The sequence below is a fragment of the Salmo salar genome, chromosome 15 (assembly GCF_965601325.2).
Source record: "Salmo salar chromosome 15, fSalSal1, whole genome shotgun sequence".
Lineage (NCBI taxonomy): Eukaryota > Metazoa > Chordata > Actinopteri > Salmoniformes > Salmonidae > Salmo > Salmo salar.
This window is the reverse complement of record NC_138305.1, coordinates 67,445,672-67,460,938: the sequence shown is the minus strand read 5'-3', so window position 1 is coordinate 67,460,938 and position 15,267 is coordinate 67,445,672. Positions and strand designations below refer to the sequence as shown.

At 42.4% G+C, this 15,267-nt stretch overlaps 1 protein-coding gene across 4 annotated transcripts in view; it reads left to right on the top strand.

Moving 5' to 3' along the window:
- Positions 1-6,887, top strand: part of LOC106571843 (protein TASOR) — a 28,358-nt gene extending 21,471 nt beyond the window's left edge. For 3 of the 4 annotated variants that reach the window (XM_082961990.1, XM_014145315.3, XM_014145314.3), the window contains exons 18-20: positions 4,343-4,521; positions 4,686-4,820; positions 5,011-6,887. In XM_082961990.1, coding sequence (XP_082818116.1) covers positions 4,343-4,521; positions 4,686-4,820; positions 5,011-6,422 — 1,726 coding nt within the window. In that variant the 3' untranslated portion in view covers positions 6,423-6,887. The remainder of the gene's footprint in view (positions 1-4,342; positions 4,522-4,685; positions 4,821-5,010) is intronic. The other variant, XM_014145316.3, reaches the window with a different exon arrangement.
- The last annotated feature ends 8,380 nt before the right edge of the window (positions 6,888-15,267 follow it).

The window sequence follows — 15,267 nt, the reverse complement described above, 5'->3', positions numbered from 1 at the left end:
CATAACAGGTTAAGAACAAATTCTTATTTACAATGACGGCCTATCAAAAGGCCTCCTGCGGGGACGGGTGCTGGGATTTAAAAAATAATTATATATTTTTTTTATATAGGACAAAAGTCACCACGACAAGAGAGAAAACACTACATAAAGAGAGACCTAAGATAACAGCAAGGCAGCAACACATGACAAAAAATGTTAGCAACACAACATGGCAGCAGTACGAAACATGGTACAAACATTATTGGGCACAGACAACAGCACAAAGGGCAAGAAGGTAGAGACAACAATACATCACGCAATACAGCCACAACTGTCAGTAAGAGTGTCCATGAATGAGTCTTTGAATGAAGTGCTTGAGATAAAACTTTCCAGTTTGAGTGTGTGCTGCAGCTGCAGCGAACTGAAAATACAAGCGACCCAGGGATGTGTGCTTTGGGGACCTTTAACAGGGGCTCCCGAGTGGCGCAACGGTCTAAGCCACTGCATCTCAGTGCTTGAGGCGTCACTACAGACACCCTGGTTCAATTCCAGGCTGTATCCCACCCAGCCGTGATTGGCAATGCCCATAGAGTGGCGCACAATTGACACAGCGTTGTCCGGGTTTAGCCGGTGTAGGCCGTCATTGTAAATAAGAATTTGTTCTTAACTGACTTGTCTAGATTAAAAAAAGATTAAATAAATACTAAAAAAATCGAAATACATAAGACAAAAAAAATGAAAAAGTTATTGATGAGAGCAGGATATCATGTCCTATGTTTCATGTTTATTTTTATTGTTTTCTTGTTTCTCGAAATTGTTGCAACCCCTATTACTAGCCTGTTCAATCTCTCTTTCGTATCGTCTGAGATTCACAAAGATTGGAAAGCAGCTGTGGTCATCCCCCTCTTAAAAGGGGGAGACACTCTAGACCCAAGCTGTTATAGACCTATATCCATCCTGCCCTGCCTTTCTAAAATCTTCGAAAGTCAAGTTAACCTCTATGGGCTAGGTGGGACGCTAGCGTGCCACCCGTGGTGCACTCCATCAACAGCAGGTGCATTTCAAGAGCGGCAAATTTGAATCCAAATAAATGTCAAAATTCAAATTTTTCAAACATACAACTATTTTACACCCTTTGAAAGATAAACATCTCCTTAATCTAACCACGTTTTACGATTTCAAAAAGGTTTTACGGCGAAAGCATAAATTTAGAGTATGTTAGGACAGTACATTTACAAGAGTTGTGTGTAATGTTTTGTCAAGTCAAAGACAGGGTCACCAAAACCATAAAACCAGCTAAAATGATGCACTAACCTTTTACAATCTCCATCAGATGACACTCCTAGGACATTATGTTAGACAATGCATGCATTTTTAGTTCTATCAAGTTCATATTTATATCCAAAAACAGCGTTTTACTATGGCATTGATGTTGAGGAAATCGTTTCCCTCCAATAACCGGCAGTCAAGTCAGCATCACAAATTAAATAATTAAAATTAGAAAACATTGGTAAAATATTATATTGTCATTTAAAGAATTATAGATTTACATCTCTTGAACGCAATCAACTTGCCAGATTTAAAAATAACCTTACTGGGAAATCACACTTTGCAATAATCTGAGCACTGCGCCCAGAAAAATACGCGTTGCGATACAGACTAGACGTCATGTTGGGGAGATCTAAAATCGAAAATACTATGTAAATAATCCATTACCTTTGATTCTCTTCATCAGATGTCACTTCCAGGTATCACAGGTCCATAACGAATGTAGTTTTGTTCAAAAAAGCTCATCATTTATGTCCAAAAATCTCCGTCTTGTTAGCACATGATCTAAGCCAGCCGGACTTCTCGTCATGAACGAGGGGAAAAAATATATTTACGTTCGTTCAAACATGTCAAACGTTGTATAGCATAAATCATTAGGGCCTTTTTTAACCAGAACATGAATAATATTCAAGGTGGACGAATGCATACTCTTTTATAACGTATTGGAACGAGGGTACCCAACATGAACTCGCGCGCCAGGTGTCTAATGGGACATCATCGTTCCATGGCTCTTGTTCGGTCAGATCTCCCTCCAGAAGACTCAAAACACTTTGTAAAGGCTGGTGACATCTAGTGGAAGCAATAGGAAGTGCCAAAATATTCCTCAGCCCCTGTGTTTTTCAATGGGATAGGTTTAAAGGTAATACAACACATCAGGTATCCACTTCCTGTCAGAAAATGTCTCAGGGTTTTGCCTGCCAAATGAGTTCTGTTATACTCACAGACACCATTCAAACAGTTTTAGAAACTTTAGAGTGTTTTCTATCCATATATAATAAGTATATGCATATTCTAGTTACTGGGTAGGATTAGTAACCAGATTAAATCGGGTACATTTTTTTTATCCAGACGTGCAAATGCTGCCCCCTAGCCCTAACAGGTTAACAAACAGATCACCGACCATTTCGAATCCCATCGTACCTTTTCCACTATGCAATGTGGTTTCCGATCTGATCATGGGTGCACCTCAGCCACGCTCAAGATCCTAAACGATATCATAACCGCCATCGATTAAAGACAGTACTGTGCAGCCGTCTTCATCGACCTGGCCAAGACTTTCGACTCTGTCAATCACCGCACTCTTATCGGCAGACTCAATAGCCTTGGCTTCTCAAATGACTGGCTCAGATAGATTTCAGTGTGTCAAATCGGAGGGCCAGTTATCCGGACCTCTGGCAGTCTCTATGGGGGTGCCACAGGGTTCAATTCTCGGGCCGACTCTTTTCTCTGTATATATCAATGATGTCGCTCTTGCTGCTGGTGATTCTCTGATCCACCTCTACGCAGACGACACCATTCTGTATACATCTGGCCCTTCTTTTGATACTGTGCTAACAAACCTCCAAACGAGCTTCAATGCCATACAACACTCCTTCCGAGGCCTCCAACTGCTTTTAAATGCAAGTAAAACTAAGTGCATGCTCTTCAACCGATTGCTGCCCGCACCGTCCAGCCCGACTAGCATCACTACTCTGGACGGTTCTGACTTAGAATATGTGGACAACTACACATACCTAGGTGTCTGGTTAGACTGTAAACTGTCCTTCCAGACTCACATTAAGCATCTCCAATCCAAAATGAAATCTAGAATCGGCTTCCTATTTCGCAACAACGCCTCCTTCACTCATGCTGCCAAACATACCCTTGTAAAACTGACTATCCTACCGATCCTTGACTTTGGCGATGTCATTTACAACATAGCCTCCAACACTCCACTTAGCAAACTGGATGTAGTCTATCACAGTGCCATCGGTTTTGTTACTAAAGCCCCATATACTACCCACAACTCCGATCTGTACGCTCTCGTTGGCTGGCCCTCGCTACATATCGGTCGCCAAACCCACTGGCTCCAGGTCATCTATAAGTCTATGCTAGGTATTGCCCCCGCCATATCTCAGCTCACTGGTCACCATAGCAACACCCACCCGTAGCACGTGCTCCAGCAGGTATATTTCACTGGTCATCCCCAAAGCCAACACTTCCTTTGGCCGCCTTTCCTTCCAGTTCTCTGCTGCCAATGACTGGAACGAACTGCAAAAATCACTGAAGCTGGAGTCTCTAACTTTAAGCATCAGCTGTCAGAGCAGCTTAACGATCACTGTACCTGTACACAGCCAATCTGTAAATAGCACACCCAACTACCTCATCCCCATATTATTACTTACTCTCTTGCTCTTTTGCACCCAAGTATCTCTACTCTCACATCATCACTCCAGTGTTAATGCTAAATTGTAATTATTTCTCCTCTGGCCTATTTATTGCCTACCTCTCTACTCTTTTACATTTGCACACACTGTACATAGATTTTTTTCTATTGTGTTATTGACTGTACGTTTGTTTATGTGTAACTCTGTGTTGTTTGATTTTGTCGCACTGCTTTGCTTTATCTTGGCCAGGTCGCAGTTGTAAATGAGAACTTGTTCTCAACTGGCCTATCTGGTTAAATAAAGGTGAAATAAAAAAAATGAGGGCTGCAGTAGATATCTCAGATGAGGGGAGTGAGGCCTAAGAGGGTTTTATAAATAAGCATCTACCAGTGGGTCTTGCGATAGGGAAATATAGAGATGACCAGTTTACAGAGGAGTATAGAGTGCAGTGATGTGTCCTATAAGGAGCATTGGTGGCAAATCTGATGGCCGAATGGTAAACATCATCTAGCTGCTCGAGAGCACCCTTACCTGCCGATCTATAAATTACGTCTCCATAATCTAGCATGGGTAGGATGGTCATCTGAATCAGGGTTAGTTTGGCAGCTGGGGTGAAAGAGGAGCGATTACGACAGACAGACATCCCCACCCCCTCTCTCCTCTCATAGGTTGAACAGTGATGCCATGGATCTTCTGAACCTGCTGACAGCCTATCAGAAGAAGCACCTGGTGGAGTTCCTGCCTTACCACGAGTGTGACGCCCAATCACGTCAGGCCCCTGATCTAGACTGCCTGGTCAAGCTCCAGGCTAACCACACCCAGCACCGCCACATCATCTTCCTCACAGGTATCACCACCATCATCATTTTCACAACATTATCATTTATCATCCTCTTCCTCACTCACTGCTTTGAGAATATCTCTCTGTAAGGCATTTTTCAGTTTTTGTTTGTAAATCAGAATATTTACTTTTTCAGTTGAGCACCCCTCTTTTGTTGTTTGCCCCTAAAGAGAGGCGGTTTGAGATGTTCCTGCAGTACTCCAGGAACGGCATAGTGATCGCGAACATCGATGACATCATGACAAGTTTTCACAGCCTAATTGGCTGCAGCGATCTGAACGAGCTGCCCACACCGCCCTCTACTGGTGGGTATCATGAACAATGAATTCACAATTCAAATGCATAATTCTTTGTGATGGCAAGATATTTGTGAACAAAATGTTCAAAAACGTGTGGCCAAATGTGAAATATTTTACTTGAATGTATCTATAACCTTTTCTTTCTCTTCCCCTCGTCTCCACTCTCACTTTTTCTCCCCCTCTACTCCTCTCTCAGTAGTGCATGACGAGTGTGTAGAAGAGGAAGATATGTCGCTGGACTCTGATGACGACACCCAAAACCAGGTTATCGCCAAGCCCCCTGCCCAAAGCCAGGAGGGGGGAACAGGAGGGGGCATGGGGGACGCAACCCAGCAGCCCCCCTTACCTGAGTCAGACGATTTCCGCCCCCCTCTTCCCGACCAGCTCAACACCCCCGGCCGACACACACCCTCCTCCCTCTCTTACTCCAGCGGCACCGCCAACCTGTCCGACTTCGCTGCTCTCAAATCAGCCATCTCCCAGTTCAAAGCCTCTAACCAGGTTGGGAGGGCAGGCTTGGCGGACGTAGGCAGCACTTCGCCAGGAGCGTTTGCTGTCAACCCCCACCAGAGCTTCCTGTGTCCCTCCACCCAGTGGGCATCCTACTCTGGCTCCTCCGGCTACACGGCCTCCCCGGCCTACCCCGCCTCACCCTGCAGCAGCAACCAAGAACAGGACTACAGACACCCAGCCACAGCACCTACTACAGCCCCAGGCTCCACTCTCACCACAGGGCCTCTGACCAGCCAGGCCCCCCTCACCCTATCAGACATCCCCCAGCCTCCCCTTCCACCACATCTCATGTTGGGTGGGGCTCTGTCTCAGTCATTTAGGCTGCCTGGCTCTGATACTGGAGCAGCAGGGGTTGGTGTTGGAGCATCCTTCTCTATAGCCAGCAGTACTAGCATTCTGTCAAGCACAACCATAGAGGTCTCTTCCTTTTCTCCATCCACTGCAGTTACATACTCAGACCCTGCTGTTGCCTCCTTAGGCCTGGGCTATTCTCAGAACGAAATGGCCCAGCTCGGCTACCCGGAAGGGGTAGGCTCCAGCACTAATGGGACCACCACCCAGCAGGGGGACAGGACACTCAGTGGGCCCGGGGAGAGCCTATGGGGGGTAGGAGGTGGAACCCCTAACAGCCAAGGAGGGGCCACGCCTGGCTCTGTTTCACACAGCGGTCTCACCCAAAGCGGGGAGAGGGAGAGGACAGGCACTCCTGGTGGCAGTACCCCTGGAAGTCAGGGGGGCCGGACTCCAGTGAACAGTGTAGAAAGCCTTGGAGCGGGCATGGCTATTGCCTCTGTAGCCACCAGGGGGTGCTCAATAGCTAGGCCAATGCTGCCAATCCTTGAAGGTACTGGAGGTAGTCGTGGCGGCGTGGCCAGTGTACTTCCACTCAGCGATGGTGGCTTCAGCTGTATAGGTGCCATGCCTGGACAGATGGATGGGGGTATGGAACGCGGGAGCATAGTTCCCAGGGGAATGGGTCCCGGATCGTTAGGGGAGTGCCGAGGTAGAGGAGCCCCACCGGGACGCCCCTGGCCCAGGCCAGGTGGACAAGATTACTACTCAGATTACACATACTCACACAACTACTCCCCCTGAACAGACGATCATAATTAAAGAGGGGGGGGGGGGGGGGTAATGGGCACACCACACTGGTACAGTTGAATGTACATATTTACTTGTCATAAACACATTGAATTGATACTGGACAGAAGGATCCTGTTTTTTTTTACAAATAAACTTGATACAGGCAGTGCCGAGTGTCGTTACTGTCATGTATAAACGTACGCTCTTTACATGTGAGCCTTTTCAGACCCCTGTTCCAACCACTATATTTATAATTGCCAAGAAATGTAATGGCCTTCCACGCTTTTCGGTTTTGTTTTATTTTTTGTTCTTTTTGGTTTTAGAACGGTTTCTGAACAAGGGGGAAGAGACAGGCTATTTTTTTTTTACGAAAAAAAACGTAAGTGAAAGGCACTCACTTTTCACTGTTGGTTTTCTTTTTTACATCCTTGGTTGTTCAAAGAAAAATATCTATTAAAATAAACATGTTTCAAATAATATGTCGCTTTGATAACTATTAGCATAATCATGATGACTAGCAATCTAAAAGCATGCACCACAGCTGTCACCACCTGTTATTGAGTTCTCTTTTTGTTTCTGCACACCTGGAGATCAAACCTTAAGGTTCATGATGAGCTAATTGTCCTGGCAGCTTTTTGGACATATGAGGGTTAGTCTGTCATGGAGGTGTTATAAGCCAATCGATGGGAGCTACATATCTATACTAACAATTTGGTATGTAGTGCTAAGAACCTCCAATAATCTGAATGACATCTCTTATTGGTCTAATGGAGTCTAGCAACCACCGGGTTCAGAAGTATAGCAATAGTAGGCCCATCAAAATAAATTGAACTTTGATAAGGTTGAGAGCCATGTCATAGGAGAGAATAAAATAGAACATGGTCCAAAAACAATTGAGTTTTTGCTCCAGTTCAGGACTAACACACCAAATTCATCAATACCGTGATATTGTGTAAATTGTGTAAGTGCTGGGCTTGACCAACATCCTGCAAACAACATAGCTTAGGTCGGCACTAGGGTTCATTTTTTTAGACGATATCAGAGGAACTGAAATAACCTGTTTCTTGTTGTCGACATTTAGAAAGTTTGCATAGAAAAAAGATGTGACAATTGCCTTCTACGGTGCGTTTCCATTGAACTGTCTTGTGTCGATAAAACAATATTCAATCTCTTTTCTATGGCAAGCCTAAATAAGTTCAGGAGTAAAGATTTGCTTAGCAAGTCACCATAATAAGTTGCATGGACTCTGTGTGCAATAGTATTGATTAACATGATTTTTTTGTGTGTAGATGAGAATTTTTAAATAAATGTTGAATTCAGGTTATAACACATGTGGATAAGTCAAGGGGTATGAATACCTTCTGAAGGCACTGTACATGACGTGTTGAAACTAAGTTGCACGCTATTTTTGTTGCAAGGTTTTGTAGAATGAGTGTCTTCCAGGTGCAGAAAGAGGCTAGAGAGACCCAAAGACATTGGTGGAACTGCAATCCGGATTTATGGCGCTACTATGACTGCTTCCTTAGTAAGTGGACCTACTGTCAGAACTGGTGCTTCTACTAGTCCTGACATGGTTTCGAGGCCTGTTCATAAATCCTGCTCCCATAAATGTACTTTGTCAAAGGACACTTTTATTGTAAATAAAATTGGCTTCATACAGTGCCTTCTGAAAGTATTCAGACCCCTTGACTTTTTCCGATTTTTTTTTTATACATTAGTCTTATTCTAAAATGGATAAAATAAAATCTCAGCATTCTACACACAATACCCCATAATGACAATGCGAAAACAGGTTTTTAGAAATTTGATTTTTATTAAACATAAACAGATACCTTATTTGCCCTTCACTATGAGACTCGAAATTGAGCTGTTTCCATTGATCATTGAAGGTCCCCAAGAACACAGTGGTCTCCATCAAGAAGTTTGGAACCACCAAGACTCTTCCTAGAGCTGGCCAAACTGAGTAATCAGGGGAGAAGGGCCTTAGTCAGGTAGGTGACCAAGAACCCGATGGTCACTCTGATAGAGCTCTAGAGTTCCTCTGTGGAGATGGGAGAACCTTCCAGAAGGACAACCATCTCTGCAGCACTCCACCAATCAGGCCTTTAAGGTAGAGTGGCCAGACGGAAGCCACTCATCTGTAAAAGTCACATGACAGCCCACTTGGAGTTTGCCGAAAGGCACCTAAAGGACTCTGACTATGAGAAACAAGATTCTCTGGTCTGATGAAATCAAGATTGAACTCTTTGGCCTGAATGCCAAGCGTCACGTCTGGAGGAAACCTGGCACCATCCCTACGGTGAAGCATGGTGGTGACAGAATCATGCTGTGGGGATGTTTTTCAGATGCAGGGACTGGGAGACGAGTCAGTATCGAGGCAAAGATGAACGGAGCAAAGTACAAAGAGATCCTTGATGAAAACCTGCTCCAGAGCGCTAGGACCTCAGACTGGGGGTGAAGGTTCACCTTCCAACAGGACAACGGCCCTACGCACACAGCCAAGACACCGCAGGAGAGGCTTTGGGACAAGTCTCTGAATGTCCTTGAGTTGCCCAGCCAGAGCCAGGACTTGAACCTGATCTAACATCTCTGGAGAGACCTGAAAATAGCTGTGTAGCATTGCTCCCTATCCAACCTAACAGAGCTTGAGAGGATCTGCAGAGAAGAAACACCCTAAATACAGGTGTGCTAAGCTTTTAGTGTCAATCCCAAGAAGACTCGAGGCTGTAATCGCTGGCAAAGGTGCTTAAACAAACTACTGAGTAAAGGGTCTGAATACTTATGTAAATGTGATATTTCAGTTATTTATTAGGAAACATTTAGAAAAAACCTTTTGCTTTGTCATTGTGGGGTGTTGTGTATAGATTGATGAAGGGAATAAACTATTTAATCAATTTTAGAATAATCCTGTTAAATAACAAAATATGGAAAGAGTCAAGAGGTCTGAATAATTTCCGAATGCACTGTAGCTTTCATTGGAAAGGTTATCAACACGACTTGGATTGACGAATGCAGAAATGGCAGGTTGAAGATTATTGTGGATACGACAAACAGAGTTATTAGGGGTAACAGATGTTACTATCGACATGATTTTTGAAATGCTGAATAATCCTAAAGATGGATTGTCTCAGCATGATAGAGGGAAGAGATTTGATGGGTTTCGAGATTTTGGGGAGGATTTGGTAAAAGTTAGTAGGGATTTTTTTTTTCTCTTTTTCTTAGCAGTACAAAATTAGGCAAACTAAAATTGATCACACACTCCAGCACAGTAGTACCTTACACGTTTGGTTGCGGACCGCAATTATACCATAGAAGAAGAGCAAGGGTCTTCTTCAGGAATTGCAGTCGCACTTAAACCCTAAATCTAACCTTAAATATTTAAATTAAATATCGGTTTGCAGGTGTGTCCCCATATAGCCAAAATGTTCTTTTCTTTTAGCGTATAAACCTGGGTCAATCATAGAGAATAATTTATATATATAAATTATTCTCTATGCTTTCTTCAATATATACTACGTTCGAAATTTTGTGGTCACTTAGAAATGTCCTTGTTTTTGAAAGAAAAGCAAATTTTTTTGTCCATTAAGATATCAATTTGATCAGAAATACAAGTATAGACATTGCTAATGTTGTAAATGACTATTGGAGCTGAAAACGGCAGATTTTTTATGGAATATCTACATAGGTGTACAGAGGTCCTTTATCAGCAATCATCACTGTGTTCCAATGGCACGTTGTGTTAGCTAATCCAAGTTTATCATTTTAAAAGGCTAATTGATCATTAAAAAACCCTTTTGCAATTATGTTAGCACAGCTGGAAACTGTTGTTCTGATTAAAGAAGCAATAAAACTGGCTAGACTAGTTAAGTATCTGGAGCATCAGCATTTGTGGGTTCGATTACAGTCTCAAAATGGCTAGAAACAAAGCACTTTCTTCTGAAACTCGTCAGTCTATTCTTGTTCTGAGAAATTAAGGCCATTCCATGCAAGAAATTGTCAAGAAACTGAAAATCTCGTACAATGCTGTGTACTACTCCCTTCACAGAACAGCGCAAACTGTCTCTAACCAGAATAGAAAGAGGAGTGGGAGGCCCCTGGTGCACAACTGAGCAAGAGGACAAGTACATTAGAGTGTCTAGTTTGAGAAACAGACGCCTCACAAGTCCTCAACTGGCATCTTCATAAAGTAGTACCCGCAAAACACCAGTCTTAACGTCAACAGTGAAGAGACAACTCCGGGATGCTGGCCTTCTAGGCAGCCTTCTATGCAGCATCAGCCTTTTACCAACCCATAGTCAACTTTTGAAAAAAAATGTTTGACCAGATACAATGCTATTTTACAGTAAACAAACTGACAACAATCTTTCAGCATGCTTATAGAGAATGACATTCAACAAGCATAACACTTAGACAAATGACTGATGATTGGCTGAGAGAAATTGGTGATAAAAATATTGTGGGTTTTGTTAGACTTCAGTGCGGCTTTTGACATTATCGATCATAGTCTGCTGCTGCCAAAACGTATATGTTATGGCTTTACATCCCCTGCTGTATTGTGGATAAAGAGTTACCTGTCTAACAGAACACAGAGGGTGTTCTTTAATGGTAGCCTCTCCAACATAATCCAGGTAGAATCAGAAACTCCCCAAGGCAGCTGTCTAGGCCCATTACTTTTTCAATCTTTACTAATTGATTGCCACTGGCTTTGAGGAAAGCCAGAGTGTCTATGAATGCGGATGGCTCAACACTATACATCTCAACTACTTCAGCGACTGAAATGACTGCAACACTCAACAAAGAGTTGCAGTTAGTTTCAGAGTGAGTGGCAAGGAATAGATTAGTCCTAAATATTTATACAACTAAAAGCATTGTATTTGGGTCAAATCATTCACTAAACCCTAAACCTCAATTCAATTCTTGTAATAAATAATGTGGAAATTGAGCAAGTTGAGGTGACTAAACTGCTTGGAGTTACCCTGGATTGTAAACTGTCATGGTTAAAACATGTTGATACAACAGTAGCTAAGATGGGGAGAAGTAAGTCCATGATAAGGCGCTGCTCTGCCTTCTTGACAGCACTGTCAACAAGGCAGGTCCTACAGGCCCTAGTTTTGTCGCACCTGGACTACTGTTCAGTCGTGTGGTCGGGTGCCAAAATTGCAATTGGTTCAGAACAGGGCAGCACTGCTGTCCCTTGGATGTACACAGAGAGATAATAATAATAATATGCATGTCACTCTCCTGGCTCAAAGTGGAGGAGAGATTGACTTCATCACTGCTTGTATTTATGAGAGGTATTGACATGTTGAATGCACCGAGCTGTCTGTTTGAACTACTGCCGCACAGCTCGGACACCTATGCATACCCCACAAGACATGCCACAAGAGGTCTCTTCACAGTCCCCAAGTCCAGAACAGACTATGGAAGGCGCACAGTACTAAATAGAGCCATGACTACATGGAACTCTATTCCACATCAAGTAACTCATGCAAGCAGTACAATTTGATTGAAAAAACACCTTATGAAACAGCGGGGACTTTGAAGCAACACAAACAGGCACAGACACATGCATACACACACACACACACGATAGCATACGCACTTGTCGTGTCTTTGGGGCACCATTAAACTGAAGACATGTTTATCAATTAACTCCCTGTAATTATTATCACGCGATTAAACTGTTTAATCGTTTCATTGTAATTAACTAGGAGATCGGGGCACCAAGGAAAATATTCAGATTACAAAGTTATAATTTTCCTAATATAACTTTCCTATATTATAACATTATATATTATATTATAGTATAGTATAGGCCGATTATCTTCTGGTTTAAATGGTGTATTTTACCTCACGTCCAGTCTCATTCCAAACATCGTAAATTGTTGTATCTGCACGAATCCAGCCTTTACTAAAGTCATCCATACATCAATTGTCTTAAAATCATTTATTTACTAAACTAAGTAATTCACAGAAAGCATACAAACAGTAATTATCGTCACAGTAATGTGCCCTAGTGGGCTAAACAGGCATGGCTGGTGTCTTGTTAACCTCTCTAGGGTATGTGGTATAGGTAACTTTCAGTAGAGGAATTGGGTGGTCAAACCTTGGCTATCTCTTCTGAGGTAAGCTGGTCTGAAGAAATAACTTCTAGGTGGGGGTTTTATACGTGAACATAGAACAGGCTTGTCACATGACGCCTTGTCCTGTCCATGTCCCTGGGGGGGGGGCGTGCCGATGACTGAGTTAAGCTTGGTACAGAAATACAATTCTATCACATTAACATCAGTACATAGCATCTCAACATATTCCAAATAGCTTTATCCTTATTAATACATTTTATACAACCATTTAGATGCAAGTCCCATATCTGAGGCTATTATATAAACAGTATTATGGTAATATGGCTATATTGTCTCTTCTGAGCATCACAAAATTGTACCACGCGGACCAGTTCGTAGCTGGATTCTTCACCAATCTTTTATATCTTCTCCAGAACATAAATGTCGTTCGGTTCCCCAATTCTGTGAGTTGGAAGAATTTCCTGTGTCTCTCTATGAAACCCCTCTGTGTCTCAACTGGGCCATGTGGTAGGAGATTCTCCTCTAGAATTTTACCACCCCTTCACACAGGGCCTGGGTGGGGGGAGGTAGGTTGGGGGATGGTGCAAGGGGGAGGGGGTCAATTGTCCTCCCTGTACTCAAAGAGGGCAACGTCATGACACACTATACACACACGTACACATAGATTTTGTACTGCATATATCTAGTAGCGGCCTGAGGGCACACAGTCTGTGAATGTATTGTAATGTTTTTAAAATTGTATAAACTGCTTTCATTTTGTTGGACCCCAGGAAGAGTAGCTTCTGCCTTCGCAGCAGCTAATGGGGATCCATAATAAATACAAATACAAATATGTGTTATTTCATAGTTTTGATGTATTCACTATTATTCTACAATGTAGAAAATAGTGAAAATAAAGAAAAACCCTTGAATGAGTGGGTGTTCTAAAACTTTTGACCGTTAGTGTGTACATATATATTTCCTTAAACATCCTGTGTTGTGTGATTAGGGTTTTACCAGGTACTGCAGGAATGTCTGCCATTGGCATGCCTATTTCTTCAGATTTACTCTGGTCTCTCAGAACATCTATTAAGTATTTCTAAAGTATAAATACCTCTCACTTTAGATTTGGGACTGCAAAAATACTTTTCTAATGATTAGTAAATGTTTTGTAAATGTGGGAGTAATGATTAATAAATGGTGAACACACAAGTTTATAAATTCCTTAAGAAAAGTGTTACTGTGAATTAGGAACTAGCGTGAAACAACTCAGATCCTCTAATTGGTCACATATGACATATTTTTGGATTTATCTTGTTGTTAGGATATATGGTCCATTGTTATACTGTCAATTCTCCACTTCCACACTCCATTCCTAGGTGGAAGCAGCAACCAGGCCAGGTGCTGTTCTCTGCCAAACCTGATAAGAAAGTGATTGCTCTCATTGCTCTCTTAGTGACTGCAGGCTATAGTAGCCTCTCGGCCTTGAGGCTCGGCAGCGTTTGTTTGTGTATGCTTTTGTTTGGGCCTTTTGTATTTACCTTGTTGTACATATAATTATTTTGGTCACAAATATCGATAATATGGAGCTGTGACATACCAACACATCTACAGGTTGCTGATGTTCAGCCAGGTAAGATTTTGATACAGCATCCAAGTTGTTATTCAATTACCTGTCTCTTGCCATTCAGATGAAATGGAAAAAAATGATTTATTTTATTTAAACTTTGATTTACATCAGAGAGGTAAGATCGCAATGGATCAGCAGGCATTTTTTGCGAGCTTAGGATGAAGTTGCCCATGTTTCTCAGGTCAAATGTCAATCTTCTCCCATAAAGTAAAGGGTAAACTTATCCTAGATCTGTGCATAAGGGTAACTGCTACCCTAGCTCTCAAACTCTAGGTGGCTTCTCTCTACAGTTCTCAGCCATTATCTTTGCCCACGACTGCCTCATGTGAACTACAATCCTAGCCCCCTTTTTATCAATTGTTGCCTAAAATGACATACCCAAATCTAACTGCCTTTAGCTCAGGCCCGTAAAGCCCACCTCATTGGCTATCTAGGTAGCTTTGTTTGACCCCGATTGGTGCTTATTTGACAAAGTTAGAGTCGATCAAGTGAAGACCACTCGCATCATTGGCGTGCCATGAAGGCGTCGCTCTCTGAACAAATTTGGTGTCCTATAGGATATACTCCACCCCTAATGATATAGTGAAGTCTGGTTACGTTCTAGGATCTCTGAGGAATATATACAAATGTGATTTTACTGGTTGAAACAACGTTTAGGGTTAGATTTTCACAGATTCCTTTCTTTGCAAATTGAACGAGTGGAAATACAAAATCAATCTTGCATGCTATATGGACCTTTTTCAGGATATGAAAACGACACTTCATGTTATCTCTGGGACCCTTTGGATGATAAATCAGAGCAAGATTTCAGAATGTAAGTACACATTTCACCTTCAGAGGTGAATTTATCAAACCTATCGCGGTGAAAAAAGTGTTTTGTTGTTAGGAGCTCTCCTCAAACAACAGCATGACATTTTTTCGCAGTAATAGCTACTGTAAATTTGTCAGTGCAGTTATATTAACAAGAATTTAAGCTTTCAGCTGATATAAGACACTTATATGTACCGACATTTGTTGTTTCTCTAAAATCTACGATCGTGACACAAGGCGCTGCATGATTTACAACTGTCCCGTTGAAGGGACGCCAATCCTTACGAATTAACGTTTAGAAATGTCAATAATCATAGTTTGCGATACGGCTTTCGAAACATATGGCCCTTATCTT